Source organism: Aythya marila (genome assembly GCF_965140915.1).
Source record: "Aythya marila genome assembly, chromosome: 2".
NCBI lineage: Eukaryota > Metazoa > Chordata > Aves > Anseriformes > Anatidae > Aythya > Aythya marila.
Window position 1 is genome coordinate 5,194,802 of NC_139043.1, and position 22,166 is coordinate 5,216,967.

A 22,166-nucleotide genomic window follows, 5' to 3' on the forward strand; every position below is an offset into this window, starting at 1 on the left:
TAATCAGGCTGTTTCAAGATTGCGTGGAGCAATCCCCTGCAAAAACCAAGAAGAAAGAGCAACTAGTTGTCTTGCTAGCCCGTACAAAATCCTGAGACTTTTGTAATAGTCAGATCGGTCGCACAGCAGTAAAAAAGATATATGCCTGTTTACGCATTCCAACATGACAGCTGATTTGTAAGAACAGTGAAGTCGTCCTGCTGTACTCTGCTTTGGAAAGACTTCTGAACTGCTCTGTAAGGCTTTGAGCGCTGCATTTGGATTTGAGAGCGTTCCAAGGAGCAGGGAGAAAGAAATCATAGTAGAAAATCTGACCTGTAGTGAAGATTGAACGAATTGAGGGCTTTTTTTTCTTAATTCTGAAGAAAAGAAAGCAGACTTTTTTTTCAATCCTGAAATAATTGCTGCTGTAAAAAATAATCCGTTCTCTCTGTTGCTGTTGGATAGAACAAGAAGTGATAGGCTTTAATCTGCATCTCCTTTGTTGGAGCTTGACATTGGAAACCTTTTTGAAGAATAAAGGTAATGGAGGCCATTTCCCATGGCTGTGGAGATTGTGGAGTCCCAGCCATTAAAAACTTTATTTATATATATATATATATATATATATATATAAAGGAAAATCTGTTGAACGTCATCCGTTTCCTTGTTTTCTTGCGAGATTTCTGAGGCCTCCATGCTCGTTCTTGAAAACTGGAATTAGAAATTATGAATCAGGCAGCCTAAGTACCACTTTTATTCCTCGGGTTTTTTTTAAAGAACCTTATTTACTCTTCTCAAGGTAGCGAAGATAACTTGAGGTTCTAAAGTTTTATATATATATATATATATATATATATATATATATATATATATATATATATAAGTGGATTAGAGAGATTCTATCAGGAGTTGCATGGGTTTTATTATTGGTAGAGGAGTATGGGTTAGATCTCAGGTGCTTTCTGCTGGTTTTCTCTGCAACTGGTGTGACTACAGCATTTCAGTAGTTGGGTTGCTGACAGAAATCAGAATAGGGCTGAAGCTGGCATATGTTTTTTTTAATAAAGCAAAGGTATGTTGGTGTGGTTACTTCTGCAGATGGTTATCTGCATATAGGTGCTTCCTTTCTTCTCTCCTTTTCATGCCATTGCATTATGAGTTGTTAGATGTAAATGCTCGGGGGATCTCTGTACATGGATGTGAGGTAAAGCGTGAGCATTTAAAAGAATTCAGTTCATTCCTACCACCGGACATACCTTGAATCAGCAGCATCCAGTAACCTAGAGGAGAGAAATCAGTTCAGCTGTTTCTTAAATCAGTGGCCCTTCTTCCCTCCCTTTGGAGCAACTGCCTCTTCTCTTGGCCATATCAAATGGTTTTTGCAGAATACCCCAAGGGACTGTTATTTGGGCCTGGACAAAGGTAGGGGAAGGGCTCAGATACTGGATATTTTGGTGCCCTTTGTGCATCCTGCGGTGCTTCTGGTGAGGTGGGTGCATTTATTCAGCTGACCGCAGGCATTTGGAGATGCATTGGCTTGGTTTGATGAGGCTCTTGACACAGCAGTTGGTGCTGAAGTCTACGGTAACCTGTTGCTGTGCTGTCTGAAATGCTGTAAAATTAATTTGAACAACCCAGTGAAAACAGGAGTGATGTTGGCTGCTGGAGGAATGGGGAGCCTGGGAACTGGGGCACCCCACCTGTCTTAAAAGTGCCGGGCATGCAGTTCAGTTGATTGTTTCTTTGTTTAGTATGTGCATTTACCGAACGTCAGCCATGGAGAAAATGCCAAAATAATTGAAAATGATGATGATGGTTGTTTTTTTTTTAACTTATTTTAGGCTGTGAGGTTCAGGGAGGTGGAGCTGAGGAAGCTGTTGAGTAGGTGCGGGGGACACAACACTACAAAATGCTGCGTAGCAAGATACAGAAATTCAATTTTTATTTGTTTTTTGGCTTCTGAGGAACAGACTGAGGCTGTCCCAGCAATGTTGTAATGGCCAGGAGAGAGGAAAAGGCGGCTCACACTCCCCCTGGAAGGAAGGAAGCTGTTGTGAGGATGGAAGGGGCTGATGGCACGGTTGAGGCTGGCGTGGAGTGGAGATGCTGTAGGTGCCTTCTTAGCGCAGAGAAACTCAACTGAGTACAGACCACAATAAAAATAAAAGTTGTAGGCTCCTTCTTCCTCCTTTTACCCCCTCAGCCCGTTGCAGCAGGTTCCCAGGCTCCCATAACCAAGGTCTTCTGCTTGCAACCGCATCTTCCTCATCTTTCTACCATCTCCCACAAGCGTGCTATCGCTGCCGCTTCCCCCAGCCCCCGCAGAAGCCACCGAAAGTGCTCGAGCACGGCTACATCGGGCTCATAGAGCGGCCGAAGCGTGGTCGTGTCGGAGCATGTGAACGAAGATATTGGGACACGCTTGGTTATCTGCTTGTAGGGATGTTGCAAGGTTTGTTTGCACCTTTGGATTTGGATCATCCGTGCCCCGTCTCGATAAACAGCGTGGCGCGGTTGTTCAACCTTAGCAACTCTTTAATCTTTCTCTCCTTTGCTTTTCTCCCAGAAAATTGGGAGAAATCATCTCTCCGTGCACTTCGCAGCAAAGATTCGGTTGCGGGAGCCTTTTTATTAGTTTTTTTTTTTTTTTCTGGAGGAATCTGCTCACAGTAGTAGCTGGAACAGACCCGAGCTGAACGCGCAGACTTAAGCTTGAGGCCCCGGCTTCCTGTATAAGGGGAGGAGAGCACTGGCGAGCACGAAATGCCTCGCTGAAAGGAAAAAGGGCAATGGACAAACAGCGGCTGGGCGGCTCTCCGGTGCGTGCCAGCGGCTGCTGGGAGGGCTTCCTGCCGTGGGATGGGGCTGGATTTCGGGGCGGTCACTGCTGAGCTGCCCTTTCGCAGCGCCGAGCGCGGGAGGTAGGCGAGGGCAGCCAGAGCTGGCAGCTCGTCGTGTTGTTAACAGCTCGGGAAGCAAGAGGGTTTTTATTGCTGCGAGCGTTGAGGTGAAGAGCTCATATGAGGTTTATTATCTGAGGCTGAGGCGAACGTTGAGGAGTAGGGAAATGGAAGTTCTTGGAAAAGTAACACCGGGAGTTCACAGCCGTGACTCTGTAGGAGGCTCCCAGCCCCTCACTTGGATGCTGCAGGGCCAAGCAACTCGGGAACACAGTTCCCCAAACCTTGCTGGGACCCCAGCCCCGTTTTCGATAAGAAGTGTTGTTTTGATAGGGTTTACAACTGCCTTGCACAGCATCTGCTCTGGGAGCTGGTGAGGCAGCAGTGTTTGCAGGGGGGATCGTTACACATCTCTTTCTTGAGTCTTACACCTCAGATTTGCCTTGTCTTAGGGAATGTGAAGAGACACCTGAAAATCCAAGCCCATGTGAAATCTGAGTGTCAGTCACTCAGCTTGTAATAGTTTAAAAAGCATTTGTAGTAAATGATGAAATTTCTCTCTTCTCCCCCTCTATGGCTGTGCTGATGAGCAGAGGGTCCCAGCTCTTGCAGAACGCAGTGCCTTAAAGAAAAGAAAGGAGAAAAAGTCCCTTCAGTGGCTAACAGGGCGGAAAGTTGGCTTGACCCTGTCCTTGCAGCCGTGATGGGTAGTCCGTGACAAACTTCTTCCAAAAGACCCTCTTTTGCCTTTGAAATCCCTCCCCTGCTCTGCTAATCCTTCCGAGAGGAGCAACCCAGAGGAACGGAGGCGAGGAGGTTTGTTTGTTAGGTTCGGCCTTTTATTCTGCAGCTGGCGGTGCGTAAGCTCCTTTCTCAGAGGACACCTTGTCCAGTTCCTCAAGTGTCATGAACTCGCTGGTGGCTTCCTGGAAAAGATCCTTGAGGGCTCCCGGGAATTGACCTCGACCGTGCTGGCTGCCAGACGCAAGCACTTAAAAATACTCCTACGGTAGCCGGCTGATGGGCCTCTTGCTTTCTGATTTGTGAACCTCCCGGGTTCGTGTTCCGCAGTTTGTTTACTTTCACACAGGCGTGAGGAGGAGGAGGAGGAGGAAGCCCTCGCTGTAGAACGGAGGCCGGAGCAGCTGCCGATCGGGGTAGGGCTCTTCTCCTGCCGGGAACCTGCCGGCCCCGTTACCAAACGCTCGTTTTGCTCCGTCAGCTCCGTGAAAGAATTCCTGGTGTCGTAAAATGGCTCTGCTTGTGGTATTCGGTTTTATTGGCATCTTGTGGCAGCAATGCGGACTAGAGGTGCCTGCCTCAAAATCAGTTTTTCTCCCGTCTCTTCCTTGTAAACAAGTGGGTTTGGGGTGAGTGGCTGAGGAGATCCGTTCCGCTTCAGATTTATAACAAAATGCATTAAACTCCTTACTGTGGATACGGTAAGTGATTATCTTTGTTGATGGCAGTCGTAAAGCTACATGTTACTGCTTTAGAGTTGGTGTGATAAATGGTGAAATACTTCGTTACAGCTTAATTTTTACAAACAGTTGTTTACGATCTGCCCCTATTCAAACGTCTACAGTGATCCTTTCAAAGTAATGGGGCAAATACAGTACTGTTTCTGGAGCCTCAAAAAGAATATTTGTTCTCTAATATTAAATTTTTAAATGTATTATTCATGAAGCTGAAAGCTTTTTTTTTTTCTCCCCTCAGTAGAAATGAACTTGAAGAATACATTTTCTGTATGGAAAAAAAAATGTAAAGGGTCTTTTATAACTCCAGCTCTTGCTAGCACTTGAGTGGTGCCTGCAAGTACTATCGTAATTTCCTTAGGGAAATGGAACCATTATTTTGCTGAAAATAAGCTGATATGATCATTGAATAATTCGTATAATACTATTGGAATTTAATTCCTCAAAGTCAGGGTAATTCTGGTAGGAATATGCTTTTTGGAATGATTTACTTAGTGTTTGCTGGAGTTGCTTTAAACTCCATGTCCTAAAAGGATTACCTCTTTGCTTTGGTACAGGGCTGGGCTGCACGTTGTTGTTAGTGCTTGTTTTTGTGACTTGTTTCAGGCTGGCTTTTCGAGGCATGGGCATGCTGTTGGTGCACACTGTTGGTTTATTTAGGTGGGCAGAATGTGTGAGCTCTTCTGTCAGTGCTTTTTAAGTGGACTTTGGAAAAACATTTCAAGCTATTTGGCATTGCATAGTAGAGTATATCCTTCCAGTATAGAATACCGATGTTTGTAATTACACTTTCTGCTGTACTGTCACAAGAAGTATAAGCCCATGACATCATCTTTAGTGATATTTTTCATTTAAGGCACTTTCTCCTTCCTAGATTATGCTCAGTTGGGTTGCCTGAAGTGACTCAAGGAAAAAAAACACCAAGCTGCATGTTCAGACAAGAGGCTGTCGAGATATGTTTTTCCATTGCCTGCCTTACGCAACAATTAGTTTATTAATAAGAAAAATATCTGTAATTAGTAGTATACAAACACCAAACACCACAATTATATTTTGTGGAAGCCATAAGTTAAATTGTTCCTTAAATATTAAAGACCTCAGCTAGCAGTACTTCCTACTTACACTTAATGTCATTTCCAGAATACACGGAACAAAATAGTGTGTGATACTGCTACTGGATTCTTGCTCCTTGTGATAAGAGAATAAATCAGGATGTTACTACTCCAGGCCTTACTACCAAATTATGAGCACCTCTCGTTTCTTCAATATATAACCAGCCCCGAGCTCCTAGTAGTGGTGAGCTGCACATTGTGCCTTACCAGTGATTAAAAACAAAGCAGGAAGTCTGTTATGCCTGCTCCTTGTTTTGCTTTTCTTTGGTTTGTTTTTATTTTCTTTACGCTGGATTCAAAAACATGTTTTATGGACAAGGAGCCATGGCATGAAATCTGGGAAGCCACTTGTCCAAAATATCCACCTTTTAGGACGGAGCAGAAAAGTGAATCCAGTTTTCTTTAACTGGTTGTCGTAGTTGGTGGGGTTGACCTTTTCCTCCTTGCCTTGCAGTGTGTGTATCCTATTAAGTGGTACAATGCAGCGTTGTGTTTAGTGACATGATGCAAATTTTTAAGGAAACGTCAGCTCGATGTCCCCAGTTGTCACTTGAAACAGTTGATACCTTCCAACATTACTTGGATATTTTATCGTCTTTAATTATAATGGCAGTATCCAAATCCAGTGGTTGCAATGGAAACTTCATATCTCTAGCTCTTTTTTTTTCCCCACAAATTGCCTTCCAACCATGTTCCTAAATGTCACTGGACAAACCACAGCAAGCATCTAATACAAACAAGTGCTGGTATCATAAACAAGGGAGCAAGAGGAGTGTCACAGGTTCATGGAACTTGCATTTTTTGACATTAATCATAACGATAAAACTCTCCGTGGGACTGAATGTAAGTTTTAGGGTGAGGAACTTAAAACCTGTGGCCAGAAAGCAGGCACAAACATTGCCCAAGTGGTGTAATTACCTCGTGTTGTTATTGGGTGGTGGTGAAGCATGTCTTAACCTGTGCCTTCTCAAAGGTATTTGGAAACGGTGCTCATCCTTCGTTAAAGGAAGGGATGAAGCAGCCTCTTCCACGCTTGGGCTCACCTGTAAATGTGCACTGGATGATTAAATTGGATTCTTTGAATAATTGAATTTTCTTAACTGAGGGGAAAAAAAAAAACAAACTTAATGGATAATGTGCTTGCTTCAGTACTGTGTAAGTCAGTTTCCAAGGCATCCTCTGTATGGAAAAAATGCTCCACTTTCACCTCTTGGCAAAAGGAGGGAGGGAGACTGAAGGAAAATGCTGTGAAAGTACATCCCGAAACTCTTCCCTGTTTGTGTAAGCTCTGTCCCTTGTGAATTGTGCTGTGGTCTTTGAGCTGGTAGATTTTCATAATATTTTGGGGAAATAAATCTACCCTGAAGTGTCCTTTCCCCAGACCTTCTGTGCCACGGCATATTTCTTGCAACATACCATAGGGTGCTCAGGAATCCTAAAAACTGGGGTGACTGCGGGAGGTGTTTGGTGCCCCTGTAATCAGGCAGGTGCTGTGGCCCAGGCCGTGCTGGGGAGCCCCACAGTTCCCTACTGTTTTGCTTTTTATGGCAGCATCATTTCCATTTGTGTTTGGGCTACACAGATCAGTAGTTTGGAGGGGTTAGGAAATAGTTGTGTTGATACGAGGAGGGGAGCAGAAGGATTGCCGTGGAAACTGCAGAAATGCAGTGGAACTGCAGGAGGATTACGAAGGGGTTATTTTGCAGCATTTTTAGCGTAGACGTGCTTGATGGATTGCTTCTGGTCTTGGCCAACCCTAGTGACTTACAGGAAGGCCAGAAGAAGGGATGTGGGGGATGGTGATCTTTCCCCTAACTGCAGTTGTTTGCAGTATAAACAGCTGAGCTATTCCTCAGAGGCTCCCAAGGGGGGGGGAAATAAACAAAACCAGGCAATTTTAGGGTGAGTTCTGATGTGGACAAATCATATTAATTGTGCCCTACAAGTGCTTATCAGCCGGGCTTTGTGAATGCTACCTGTGGCTAGCTGGACTGACGGCAGGAGGCTAAGGTAAATATCCATAGAAATGGCTTTGAAGGCAACAATTTATTTTTAATTCTATCATTATAACCCCAATGTGGAGACCCATTGCCACCTAGAAACTTCCCACCAGTAGCTGTCAGGGTCTTGGCAGGAGATTTTTGGCAGCAGGGCCGCTTGAATGCAGCGGGCCTTGCTTTAGTCGTTCTATGGGGTCGTTCAGTGGGGCTGGGACCCTAAGGGGACACAGGGCTGGCCTGGGCTCTCCTGCATACAGTCTTGTAAGAAAAAGAACGAAGCAAGCTGCCGCGCAGCTATTTATCCTTTTTTTTTTTTTTTTTTTTTTTTTTTTGGGGTTATGTAGGAGTGGGAGAGCTGCCAAGCATTTATCTTGTTTTGCAGCAGGCGTGCTATCCCCTACAGTGCATTCCTGCTTTAGGTCTGTGTAGTTTCGGGAGCTTAATTCGGACACAGAAGTTGGTTTAGGGTTTAGTAACGGAGCGAGCCCACTGGGGCTGGGCAGGGGAATGTGGTACTGAGTGGTGGAAGTTCCTTCAGGCCGAGGGGGGGCTGAAACTCCAAGGCCAGACAACACTACCCACCTCGTGCAGAGCTCAGGAAAGCCCTGCTGGCCTCAGCACAGTCTGGGGACAGAAATGGCTGTCATTGTCCCCCCTCTTCCAGTCCAGCCTGAGGCCTGGGCCCAGTTGAAGGGTGTGAAGCAGCCAAAATGGCCGGCGGTGGTGCAGGGCGTCCCTGCTGCTGCCCGCTCTGTAAATTCAAGGCTTATTCTTAATTTGGGGAGAGGTGAAGGCGTAAATCCTTGAGACAGCCTTCTAAGTGCTTGGGTGTAGACTTGATATCAGCTTTGCTGGGTTCTTATGGCAGGGATTTTCCATGCGAGATAAGTGCAGAGCAAGTCTTGGATGGGTCATCTGTTATGGGGCCCCTGCTTGAGAGCATTGGCGCTTCTCTGCCCTCTGCCTGAATGAGGTAGGAAGCTGCTGGAAGGCCCAAAGGGACCCACCTGCAAGAGATGAAGAGTTAAATGCTCTGCAAGAGCCATTCTTCTTCAGTGCCATGATCTGCAGGACAAGAAGCTCTGTACGTCAGTGGTACAGGCCTGGCTCTGCCTCTCCTCACAAGAGAGGAGAGGAGGCAGAGCAGCAGCTATGGTAGTCCTATGTCAAGACTAAATAAACTGATCGCCCTCACCGCTGCCTCGGTGATTAAGGGAAGCAGTTTTTTTTGCCAGATCAGGCAGAGACCAGCTGATCTGGACGTGTTCTGCATAAACAGGTTGGGCAGGAAAGTAGGCTAAGAGAGACGGGGGCCAGAGCGAGCTGTAAAATTGCTCTAATTTCTGTTGCATCATCTGTTGCCTTTGTTATTCTACAGTTAGCAGAAAGGAACATCCTGAAGAAGTAAGCTAGGAAATGGTTTTAATTTTGTTAATGGGTGTAGGTGCTATTCTTACCTTCGTTTATTCTGGTTTTGATAGATGTCCTTCATCTGAGGGTAGAATGTATCTACATAATTGTATATAAGTTTAAAGATTTTTCTTCAGTTAAAGCAACAAAGTCACTGTACTGTTTTTTTTTTTCTAATATAAGTAAGGAAATGGTTTATTTTTAACTAGACCTGTGGTCCTGAAGACACCAGGTATTTAACACCTTCAGTGACCACATGGCGCACAGTTCTTTGTGTCCCTCACGACTTCCATATCTAAGATAGCAAGGGTTGCCTTTCAGCTTTACAGGATTGAGTTGAGGTTACAGCATCGGTATTAAACTGTGTGCTTTCTTTTTCGTCCAAAGTTTAGGATATTTCACGTAGGTCACACGTACGTGGTGTTCTGGTGTTTGGAGAACAACTAAACATGTCTGCAGCTGTTCCAGCCCGCAGCTGAGCCCTCAGCGTGAGAGAGGCATCGAAGGACTCGGTTTAAGGAACCAGAATGCTTTTTAAAAACTTCTTCTCACTGCACATGTAGTATGTTATGAGGAAAAAAAAAATCATTTATTTTCATTGCTGATTATCCACATTTCTAAACAAGCAGTGAAACGTGGCTTTGTTCTAGAAAGGAACTGGTGGAAGTTGGGCAAGTTTGGCTGTTTTTTGTCAAAACTGGAGTAACTTTATCATACGGAGCTTGCAGTTTCCTGTATCTTTAGTTTGTCTTAATCTAGTTTAGCTTTCTTAATATCCCATTTCCAGACGGGAATGTGCTGTTTTTAATGTTCCAGGAATGCTGATTGGCTAAAATAATCTTCAAATCAAAGTATATGGACGGAAGAGCTAGGAATTTGTATTTTCCAATTTATTTCTCAGGATCAGTTGAAAGAAAATAGCCTTAATGTTCAGCCATACCTGCAGTTTGCAGTCCATCCTGTTGCAGGGGTTGCTGGCACTGCTTGAATTACCGTGTGGGCTATAGATAGTTATCATTTCAGGCTTTTTAATTCTTAATGTGAAACATTATTTTTTTTTTTTCTTAGGGAGGGTATAAATTACGGACTTGCTGAATGAAGTGAGTAAGCTGAGTGTTTTCTTAAAGGTGGTTTTGATATTTTGTTCTGCTTAGTGTTTGGGTACAGCTTACACACGTAGCCAGTAAGGAAATAAAAATCTCTGTCAGACTCCTAATCATTCATTAAAAATGTCAGATGTATATTGGTTTTGGCTGTTCCTCCCTCTGCAGTCGTCTTTTTTTTTTAACTTGATCTGGATTCAGATAGACATTTAGATGTTTTAAACTTAATGTGAGTACATTACTCTTGTCTTTCAGAAGTGACAGCATGTATCCTACTGGCCTTTTTGAATACACCCCAGGGAAGTGGAGTTTGAAAGCCAAGGAGAGAGGTCTCATGCTTCAGCAGTGCAGTGCTAGCTGTTTTAGCTAATTATTAATGAGAATTTACCACACTCTTTCATGGTTTTTTGACTTAACTATTTCTTCAAAGTAGAACAACAGATGCTGCAAGTTTCCCTTGAACTGAAAACCTGCAGTGGTTGGTGTTATAATTTCTTTAGATGCAATATAGTTACTGAATATGTGTAGCTCTTCTGAAAAACTTAATTCTTTCTAGCTTAAGTGGAGAGGGGAGATGCAACAGCTTGAAGAAAAAAAAAATCTATATATAATATGCAGTTGTATTACATGTCCATAAGTAATGCAAGTATTTAAAAAAAAATAATGAAGGGTTATCTAAGGTTAGGTGAAATCGACTCCATGGAAGCCAAAAATGGAAGAGAAATGGCTTTGGCAATTCCTCTTAAGTCGTTGGGTTCTGTCCGCATGAATGCACAGGAATCATTAATGAATGACTCTTAATAAATCCCTGCAATTAATCATACATCAGATTTTGATTATAAACTTGATTATTGCTTTAATTTTGTTCCCAGAACCACAGGATTCGAATAACTTGGTGAAATGATGTTAGCTGAATGCTGGCTGTAACTTGATTTCAGGAGTCGTCTTAGCTGTTGAAAGCAAGTATTACTTGGATTAATAACTGAAGCACCAATGAGACAGTGAGTTAGAGAAAGTTCCCTCTTGAATGGAGTTCCTTCTTCTTTTTGCCTTAGGGTGTGGGTTTCACACCATAGAGGAGTTTCTAGGGGAAGGGGGAAAGCAGGGAAAAATGTTATTTGGTCCAGATAATGACACCTCTGTTGAAGTCAGGGTCTTTTTGAAATTAATACAACTCCCTCCCGAAGAAAGATGGTAAATATTTCATAGAGTCTTGAATGTTTTTTAGTCCATTGCAGTCAGCCTTTTTCAGGAATTGTGTGATTTCAGGGGCCTTGGTTCTGTGAAGCACGTTACCAAAACACCACCGCTCGCATCGTGTGCTTTCTGGCAGAGCGCTTGTTTTATGAGGTCTGCACGCAACGTCCACAGAACAGCAGAAAGTGGGGTAATTTGAAACAGGCATTCAAAACAACACCAAAAAAAAAAAAAAAAAAGTGTGTTGTAGGTTGTTTTTTACTATTAGAGGTGGATCTTTTTGGGGAGTGATTCCTCCGGCAGGGAGGAGAACTGCTGCCCGTGCCAAAGCATCCCCAGGGAGCGACTGAAAAATTCATAAAGCGAAATGGAGAAACAAAACTTCCTGCAAGGGAGCACCCCATAGCAGTGTGTTTGCTAGATTAATCCCTTAGCGAAGAGCTGTTCTTGGGGAAGAGATGAGAAAGCTAGCAAATATCGACTAATAATTCAGGTTTGATGTCTCTCTGAAGTATTTGCTGCAAAAAGTGCAGCGGGGAATGTAGCTGCCTCTATGGGAACATCACTGCTATATTTAGCAAAAGGAAATTAAGTTTGTTCCATCAGATGAGCAGGGGTTTGGTAAGGGTTTGGTTGGAGGTGTTAGGATTATTTTTGAAGGGAGAAACTCGAAGAATTTCTTCGACGTTTGGGTTCAGTGAATCACTGGTCTGATATTTTTTTAAGGCAGAAAAGGGAGCTGAACCCATAACCTGTGTTTGAGTGGGCCCTCCTGCAGCGTGGCAGAAGGAAACTCGGTTTAATTTCCAGGGCCAAACCTCAGGTTGTGAATTTGGTCATGGGAGGGGAAAAAAAAACCATCTGTTTGTATTAAGCTGAAGGAACTCGATAAGGAAACAAGCGGGTCAGAGGTGCAGCGCCCAGCAATATCCATTCCGCGGCCAGTTTTAGGATTGGATGACACTTGGACTTGAAAAATTAATTGCTTGGATAAAATATGTATGGTAGGCGGCTAGCTGGGGGGTTAAGCACTGTGCAAGTTAGCTTTGGTTCAGTGAATTACAGGTTTCACCCCAGCCTTGCCAGGCATTAATGCTTGGTGCAGGCTGCCGATGACTCTGGATTGGTTCGGACTCCGGCCCCATGCCTGCAGGTAGCTGCTGCTGCCGTGTTTTCAGTGCTCAGTGCTCCTCTCTGCCTTTCCCACCACGTTGCACGTAAGCACAGTGCAAAGGCGAGCCGATGGGATGCTGTACATATTTCTGCTCTATAAACACATGCTTGTTTACATCTGTTTCGCTGCCGTCCTGACTCTAATCCTGCGCCGATGCCAGAGGGTATCGGCCGTGACTAACAAACCCTGAGCTGCTGCCATTTTGACCCCGTGTGCTGCTCGCCTTTCCGTTTGTTTGTTTCTCTTTTGCTTTCCCGCTCGGGTATTTAACAAATGATTATTAAATATCTTCCAGGAGTTCAGAGGCCAACCTGGGAGCGATTCAAAGGAGCCGAGATGCACGAACATATGTTCTGGTTACTAATTCTGTTTGGTACTTCTCAGTTGCAGGCAAACTTCAGCATTGAGTACTCGTTCTGTACCACTGCACGCATTACACACAGAATGAAAATAAACCAGAACCCATTTCCTTTTATTTTTCAAAAATATCTTTTTATCCCATGCAATTCTCTCCATTTCGATCGACTGCAGCACCTCGGCTGCAAGCAAGCTGCTGCTAATACTTGCAAAACCTCCCTAAAACAAACCCTGCGGCGTGCATGCAGGCGGTGCTGGCTGTCAGCACCTGGAAGAAGCTCGCCCCGGCATCTTTTACATCTCGAAGCTCCCAGCCCACGGCCGATCCAGCTCCACAAAGCCGTGACGTTGCTTTAGCACCGCGCGCATGTCAAATTCTTTTTTATCAGCAAAAAAAAAAAGACCAGTTTGGGATTCGCAGGCCACATCTGCCGGTGAACTTTGTGCAGTCTGCCTGCTGCTTTTTTTTTTTTTTTTTTTTTTTTTCTTTCCCTCCCCTTTTACTAGAAGAAAGGTTTGTTTGTTGGCCGCTGGCTCGGGGCGGGACAGGAATGCGATGCATGCCCAGACCGCGCAGTATTTCCTGTTGCTGCAGCCCTCTGCGCCGGGCACGGCTCCAGCACCGGAGCTCAAACCCTCGGTTGCACAGCGAAGAAAACGAGGCGGCTCCCGAAACGCCTCGAGTTTTATGGCGAGCGGGTTTCGAACAGTGAATCTTTGTGGCGTTGCCGGTGAGATGTGTCAGGTCGGAGGGTGTTGCTCCTCCGCTGTTCGTAGGTCGCTGTGGAGGAGAGAAAACACAAAAAGTGAAGGCTCCGTCGTGTCCCTGCAAAAAGCGATGTTTATTTTGTAGCTGAGTACGCCTCCCAAACGCTTCCTGTGTAGTTCACATGGCTTCAGTTTTCCACCCAGTTAAAATGGCAGAAAGCTGTTGTCACTGCTTTATTTGCACTCTGTTTTACTCTGCCCTTACGCTGCTCTGAAGTATCGCTTCTGCACTGCACGAATTTTACGGTAAAAGAGAAATTAGAGTGTGGTAGCAAAAGGAAAACACTTTGAGCTCCGTCACTTCTGCCAAGGAACGCTGAACTTTGCCTTGTAGGTAGTTTGGAAGGGAGGTGAGGGGGGTTTCTTCCTTTTAATATTATTTTGAAGTGGTTTTGGTCCATTGTACATGTGAAGTATATACGCAGATCTGTACACATGAAACTGTTCTATATCCTTATAGTGCCTTTTTCAGTGTGCTCAGCAGCTGCTTAATCCTGGGTGAAAAGTGAGTGAGCGTGCAGGCTCAGTCCTCAGGTTGGTCCCTTGTTCGTGATCCCATCGGGGTGGTGTAGATGGATGTAGGGACAGGATGGCGACCAGCCCTGCCCAGGCTCCTCTCTAGCTCAGAGGAGAACCAAGGAAAGGCCATATGGCCACATCCAGTCTTATTTCAGCACCATCCAGATGTTTACATGGAAGACAAAGGCACAGCAGCTCCCTACCATGTTGTGCTGGAGGGGTCCTGAAGCCAAACGTCTCATAACTTCTCCTCCAGCCTCTGTTCCTGGCTGCTCCTGTGGCAAGCAGTGCACCCACAGAGGAGAAAGCGCTAAGTGTGAGTGAGTTCCTTCCTGGAACACAAGGAGACCAACTTCTCGGTCCTTCCACAACGCACGTCTGCACGTGCTGCTTCTCCACATTGGAAGTGGTCTCTCCTATTCACTGCTTTTATCTTTCTGACCTCGTTATTAAACATGGATGCCCCCAAAGCAGTGGGTCTGCTCCGAAAGCCTTCAAGCTGAATGATGGTGAGGAGCTGGACGGATTTATTTTAATTTAGCATTTCCTGGTAGCAACACCTTTATTTTTTTTTTTTCATTGAATGCTTGCAACACCACAAGTCAGCACGGGTGTTTATCTTTAATTCATGGCTTAGATGAGAAGCTAACATATACGATACGAAGGATATAACATCATAAACATGTACATCCAACCAAACCAGCATGCAGACTGTAGCGTACCAACTGTTTGACAGTTTGGGGATTCACCTTGGAAGCTGTCAGCTTTATGGGCTGTTCTGAGGCTTCTCGTGGTTTTTCCTCCCTCCTCATGAGTTCAGAGTTGTCCAGTTGCTGTATTTAACCATGAGGAGCTGCAGCTGATGGCACATCGCAGCGTTGTGCGGAGAAGACAACACAGCCGTGGATTAAAAGAGTGACTTCTGAATTTCACTCCTCTGGACCCTTAGGAAGTGAGATATTTAATCCACCCACACTTGAGGAATGTAGCTAATAATTATTGTAAGGCAAAAGTCATTTTGTTCCTTTAAGCTGCTGCAACCGAAATGTTTCCAAAGCATTGCTTGGTTAGGCGGAGGGCTGTTGTCTTCAGGCAGCTTTAACTGTCTTGAATTAACGTTCATCCTGGTGCTTTTCCTCCTTTTATCCTAGGTAGTCCATGAAAATGTAATTTTACAGGGCTTTCAAAGGATGGAAAGCACACTGCTATCCATTAGATAACTCCTCTCTGAACGGGATAAGTGGTTCTTGTTCCTGTTTGATCTCAGCCTACAGGTGCAACTTCTGAGCGTGCTTCCCAAACCATCACAGAATGGGTTAACGAAGCAGTGCTGTTCATTTCTTCTTCAAATTCCTCCTCCCTAAAGTGGGAGGCTTGCTAGGGGGGGAGTTAAATGTTTTGTGGAAGAAAAATCTTCTCAAATCTAGCCTGGGATCCCTCCCTTCAAAGCAGTACGTTTTTGATGGGAAAAAAAACAAAACCTGAAGTTTATTTAATTATGTATGGGGGTGGGGAGAGGGATTGCCAGCTTCAGTTGGAATGAAAATAATTCTGGAGTATATCATACTCGATCTAAACAGAGCAATTTACTTGGGTTTTACTTGTTTGAAGGTTAAACCGGTTGTGGGTGGTTATTTCAGGTATGTGGCAGTGCTGTTACTGCTATATTTTCGGCAAGCTCGCATGGAAAACTAAATCTTTCAATGATAATCTCTGACTGGTGTTTAAAACTAAAGTAGTCTGGGCATCATGTGCAGATTTTGTCAAGTATTGTAAAGTAACGTGCATCCTGGCCAGCGCCTTCCAAAAATTGGGACTGGGGAAGCAGACAGAGCCACCAGCTTGCTGCTGCTCAGCTGCTTCTAGCTTGAGTCCTGCAGGATATTAGAAAAAGGCAATTTTATAATAAATCTGGTTACGGAGATTGAGAAATCAGGCATCTGTAAATTTAGAAGAAGGTTTCCTTTCAAAGGAGGCTTTGTTTAATGCTACTGGATTCTTATTTGTGTCTCTCCGTTTTGTGTGACGAACAGCCTCGTTCACGGAGTGCTCCTGATACGCAGAGGTTCGCTTTATTGCATTTAGCAGCTTCGGCTGTAAACGCCCCGAAAGTCTCTTCATTACCCGGTTGATGTTCTTCAGGAAGGCTGGCTATTGTGTTCACTTCATTAGGAAAATCGCGGCAGTAATTAGATCCCTTGCAGGCTGCAGGGGGATGGATGGGGCCAGCAGCTCGCCGGGCTGCCCGCGCTGCCTCTGCGGAGCAGGCAGGGTTTTCGTGCACCATGGCAGCTCAGCAATCTGGTTTTCGGTTTAATTGTAATTTGATAGCGACTTTCAAAGCATAAATCAACTCTGGTTCACACAATCACAGCAAAATTTGATGGGAGAAGCCTTGGACTGAACATTTTTTTTTAGATTTCAGTGCGTTTTCCTTACCGTGTAACTCCTGTTGCTGTTGGGATTGTGTTCCTTGACTCCCTCCCCGTGGTTACTGAAGCTGTGGGTTCATTGGGACTTGCCAGAAGACCTCGAGAAGCACAGTTGTTGGGACCATACATGACTTCCAGCAGCTTGTGGGTAATTCAGGAACAAGGTTACCTGCAGCGCCCCGGTTGGGAGCAAGGAGCTTTCTGTGAGAGCGAGGGCAGGGGAGCACCTGGGGATTGCAGGTGAGACATTTCTCAGATTTGAAAGTGCAGATCTGCACCACAGGGACTTGGCTTCCAGCAGCAAGAGCCATGCTCCCATTTCCAGCCCTCTGCAAAGTGTAGTGTGTGCGTAGTCCTGTTCTGCTCATGTCTCTGAAGTGTCTGCTCTGACGTCTTTTAAGGGTAGGTACACGTGAATTTTTCTGCATCAGAAGAGATGAGAATTCTTACCTTGTATTTGCAGTGGTGTCTGAAGCTTCTGTTAATAAAGCAATTTTGGTGTTAATGGGCTCTTCTGAAAAATCACATTAGCCTAATTCTAGTCAAACACAGGTAAGATGTTAGGAATTAATGGAGTACCACAAAGCTTTGTCTTGGTGTATAAACTCACGGTGCGCTCTCCTTTCATCCAGGGCATTGCATTCAGTTCCAGTCCCAAAATACAAACAGGAGCAGGTACAAGGATGGGGAACAAGGAGGGTTAAGGAACAGCCTTCTTGCCGTGAGAGACGTTTGGCACTAGAAGTTGGTGTAAGCTCAAAAGTGATGAGGCCGAGCTATGAAAAGGAATTTGTTGAGGACTGCTGGGCATACAGTCCCTGGCTTTTAGGAAGGGAAGTCGCAGCACCCCTGGGCTGCTCTTAAGGGAAAGGATTGCTCCAGTTTTGTGGTGTTTCGATCTCCCACTCTTCTGCAGGCAGCTGTTGGTTCCATTACCTGCTGGTGCTGCTTCAGCTTGGCTGTTGGAGAATTGAGCACACAGCTCTCGTCTGCACTGCCTGGGCTTACCTGAGGACTTTCTGAGAGTGCTGGTTACATCTTTTGCCGTTCATCTCTTCTCGTTAAGATTAGCTGGCCTCCAGGGGTTCAGTTTTAATGCTTCTTCACATTTGCAGGGTTATGGCTGTTACCCGTACGGACTGTCAGCTCTTTGAAAATGCAAATCTGGCATTTGGCTTGGTCCAGTGCAGCTGGGGAAGGAGGCAGCATTGCGAATCACAAAAAGCATTGAAGTTGCTCAAAAGGAGATAAATTGCAAATCTTTTCTGTGTGCACACTGCCTGGGTATGTTAATAGTACATGTCACACTGCTTAAACACTTCCATGCCGTATTGCATCCAAAGTTATGCTTTCTTAAGTCATAGCAGAACCTTTAAACCAGTTGGTTTAAATATTTTGATGTTATTTTTAAAATTAAATTAGTGGAAAGGCCTATTGGAGACACCACTCTATTATGAATGGCAAGCAGAATTAAGGAACTTTTTTCCTAAAACAAGTCTTTCCCTAAGTAAAAGTGAGTGTGCAGACCTAAACTGATTTGGTCAAGGAAAATAAGTATTCTTAAACAGTTGGGACAAATCAGTAGCTTTTGTCCAAGACTTTTGAATATTGTTCCGAGTCTTTCCTCTGTTTATTGCCTCTTGCAGTCCTCTATATAGGAAAAGTAGAAGGGCTGCTCCTTGATGCGTCACGCTGTTCCAGTAGACCTGATATTCAACCAAGGCCCTAAGTTAGGAATTTAAGGACGCTGCTGCGGCTCGTCCCTGAGCAACAGCCTGGCTGCAGACCCGAAGGATCCCCAGAGGTCACTGGCAGCTCCAGCACATTGCTGCAGCTGCAACTGAAAGCAAAATTTCTCTTGAGAAGTTGCGATTTTGCCCTGTAACCTCTTAATGCTGCTCTTTGTGCATCCCAGACACCCACGGTCTGATCCTTAGCGTATGAGACTCGAGGACTGTAACGTGGTGTGGTTGCGGTAAATTTAATCCCTGCGTGCTGCCTGTGTTCAGTAACCTCCTAAAGACAAAGCTCAGAAGTGTTCTGCAGCGTCCAAGGCAGGCATTTGGTAACTCATTTTTCCTGCTGAACACTAACCTCTTAACTTCACGGAGAGGTTTTCTGAAGACCTACTTCAGTCCCAGCTTAGAGAATCAGCTGGGCTTCGTTGTACAGTGCAAGCTGGGCTTCTTACGCATAAAAATTGTTTGCAGAATGAAATTTAATATTACATCCTTGTACTTTAAGAAGTCCAGGAGAACAACAAATGATAAATGCTGCGTAAGAACATTCCTATTCCAAGCATTCAGCTTTGCTTAATTGCTCTCATATTTTTAAGTGAAGGCTGAACGGGTAGATCAGAGGAAAGCAAGGCGAAGTGAGTGGCTCACGGGTGTGGGATATCAAAATTGTTCCCGTGAAACAGAGCTCAGCGCATCACAGATCTGCATGTATTGGTACAGAGAGGGCAAATGTAAACGAAACACAAATCATTTGGGGGCGTCATTGGCACTGGGTGTATGTACCAAGATGCACAGCGTTGTACTCCCTCTCCTAATACCAGCATATTTCAGTGGTTGAGGTCAGCAAGGAGTTTCTCCTTGCCTTGATGATGCTGCAACAAGCTTCTTTATGCCTGCGGGACAGATGTTCTTGAGTGCTGCTTGAAAAAGTGGCTGGGAGCTGCGTTGGGTGTCCGCGGGGATTTGTGAACGTGTTTCCACAGATCTGATGCAGACAGAGCGTGACACTTTAAGAATAAGCCTTTTTCTCTAACATGTAGGTACATCACAAATGGGTGGAGTTTTGCATATTTTTTTTCTGTTTGAGTACTGAGGAGCAATGTTTAGATCAGCTGAAAAATGGTTTCAATTTACAAGTGTCTTTGCAGCAGTGCAACGCTTCCTTGAACGGGCGTGTGCACAAATCTGTGCCCTATGCTAACTTTATTCTGTTATCCAAGATTTTTTAAATGATGAAAGTTTATAAAAACCTGTTTAGTGTTTGATATGGGAACAGTTCCAGAAAGTAGCTGAACTAGAGCACTGCCTCCCTTGAAGGCAAAAATACGTCAGCTAATACAGAAATACGCACTACAGGGAGAACAGAACATCGCTGTCATCACGCACCATGTGTCCGAGGTGTTTTGGGAAGACAAATGGTTGATGTCCTGCTTGTGCTGACTTTCCAAATACTTTTGGGAACAGGGACACGAATCTGATGCAGAATTTCGGTCAAAATCTGCCTGGTGATGCTTCTTCATCCATGCACCTGCACCCCTTCTGCTTCCAGCCCACCGTGGTTCCTCCAGGCAGGTTTCTCCACTCCATACAAAACTCCTGCAGACATTTTCTTCTTGTATTTAGGCACGTTGCCAGTTGTCTCGACTGCACTTGAGGTCTTTGTAGTATTGGGAGGAAAGTAGGTGTTTGTGTTGGTTCCTTCTTAATTCAACAGAGGAGGCAAGGTAGGGAGTTAGGAATGGATGCGTCTTCATAGGGGACTTCCAAGGGTGTCAGCCTCTCACTGTGGGGTGAGGGGTGTTGTGTTTCTTCCAAGATAAATAAGCTATATTTTATATTTATATTTATTCTTATATTTTATATACCTTTTCAAGGTTTCTTCCACGGTCACGTTTTGGTTGGAGGGCTTGAAGGTCTAAAACCATAACTGGGTTTTCCTTCCCTGAGCTCACTCTCACGGCGTGATCAACAGGAGCAAATTAAAGACACGTAGTCATCCTCTGGCAGGCTGAGATGTACACGCTCACGTGCTACCTGTGGAGAAGGCTGGGTTGTTTGCTTTCGCAGTCTCTTCATCCAGCTTTAGATGCGTAGCTGGGAATAGAAACAGAAAATAACTTGTTGGGGCTTGCTTGCATATATTTAAAATGAAATCATTCGTAGACTCTGAAAATGAAGCGATTAATCCCTATAGGCTCAGGTATTCCTCTGTTTAATGGAAAGGGTGAGCTGGTCCCAGCCAGCTCGGGGCAGGTGATGGGAGCGCCTGTCCCAGAAGCATTTGGGTTTGCGCGGCGTTCTCGGGGCCGGTGCTGGGAAGGGAGGTAGTTCCTAACTACCTAACCCTACCGTCTTGCTAACTAGTTTGTAAGATGGCCATGGCGTGACCGTGTGATGCGGTGTGGTGTAGCTGAACATCAAAGAAGCACCTCGTGGAGGTGCAAGATCAAAGTGGAACCCACGCCTGGACGCCGAATCCAGCGGGTATTGCACTGCAGCGTGGCAAACAAGAACTTCTAGCTAACAACAGATCATCAAATATTTGAGCAAATCAGGCATTACTAAAATGCTCTAAAGCCTTTTATGACCTGCTTTTTTAATTTATTTTAATGTTTCGTTCAAGATCTGATTGAATCTTAGTGGAATCACTGGGTGTCGTGTGTGTTTCTTTTTCTGCAATGTTACCCTTTTCTACCACTTCTGGTCTTAAAAAGTGCTACTTTTGCTTTCATTGAACTGTGTAACTTTTTGTTTTACCCATTTGTGTTGGTTTTTTTTTGTTTTTGTTTTTGTTTTTTTTTTAACCCTGGTAAAGTAATAAGCAAGTCAAACAGCAGTCCTGGCCTTTCTGTTCGCTCAGCAACACTTTCCCACCCCAATCCTGCAGCTCCTGGGACTTGTTTTTGTCAATGTGACAAAATGGGTGGATTCTGCAGAGATATGGGTTGGTTAGTAACACACTGTGTGCAACTTCGACAAGCAAAGAGTGCGTTGAAATAGAAGGAGGGGGGCTCAACATGATGGAAAACTTCTGTGGGCTTATCTTGAGGCTTGAGAAGAGTTTCTTGGGTAATAACCATGCATCTTAAATTCAGTTGTTGTGTATCTGGAAAAATAGGTCTGTTACATTAATTTCTTTCTATTGTATTTTTTTCTTCCAGTGTCCCAGTGTAATATCAGCTTGAAGAAGCAAAGGAGTCGAAGTATCTTTAGCACCTTATTCTGCTGCTTTCGTGACTACAATGTCGAGCCACCATCTACCAATAGCACCAGTGCTCTTCCTCCTTTGGTGGAGGAGAATGGAGGACTTCAGAAGGTCAGGCTTTTATCTTATTTACCTGTCGTAGAAGGTCTCCTGTAACTAAGGTTTAACTATGAACTTCTAAAAGTTTGTCTCAACAGGTTTCCCTTGTGGGTAACCGTAATGAGTTACTAAGAAGCTGAATGTTCTGATGATGAATTGCTAATAGCATTCAAGCAGCTGCGATTTAAAACTAACTTTCCATGAAGGCTCTATGTATTTTATATGCAGATAACACTAAAAACCTGAGTAAGGCATTCTAAAAATGTAGACTTCTCATAATGCTCCAGATGCTGAGTTGTCTCCTAGCTTCGGTTCTCTTTCGCACATAAAGGAAGATGGAAGGATTTCTGAATGGAGCCTAGTGGAGCTGCTTTAAATGTCAATTGAAATAATTCCAGTGACGTAAGAACAGTCCAGGAAGGGGGAGAACTGTTAATTGTTTTAACTTTTTTTTTTAACCACTTCACCTGCATTTAATGCGTGCTGAGACCAGAGGTATCAGCTTTTGCTCCTTTGGCTAGGTTGTTAATAGTTTTGTTCAGCTAAGAAGTCAATTTAATTTAAACTTTGAGCACTTTAAAGCACTGTGTGTTAAGAGCAGCAGATTACTTTCATTAAGTTCGAGTAATTAAACTGCTTTGAAATACCGTAAAATCAACACAAATAATTTTCTATGTCTTCTTTCAATCCGATG

At 44.4% G+C, this 22,166-nt stretch overlaps 1 protein-coding gene across 3 annotated transcripts in view; it reads left to right on the plus strand.

Moving 5' to 3' along the window:
* CTDSPL (CTD small phosphatase like) overlaps window positions 1-22,166 on the plus strand; it is a 76,558-nt gene that overhangs the window by 22,435 nt on the left and 31,957 nt on the right. For all 3 annotated transcript variants that reach the window (XM_082754527.1, XM_082754529.1, XM_082754528.1), the window contains exon 2: window positions 21,330-21,484. In XM_082754527.1, coding sequence (XP_082610653.1) covers window positions 21,330-21,484 — 155 coding nt within the window. The remainder of the gene's footprint in view (window positions 1-21,329; window positions 21,485-22,166) is intronic.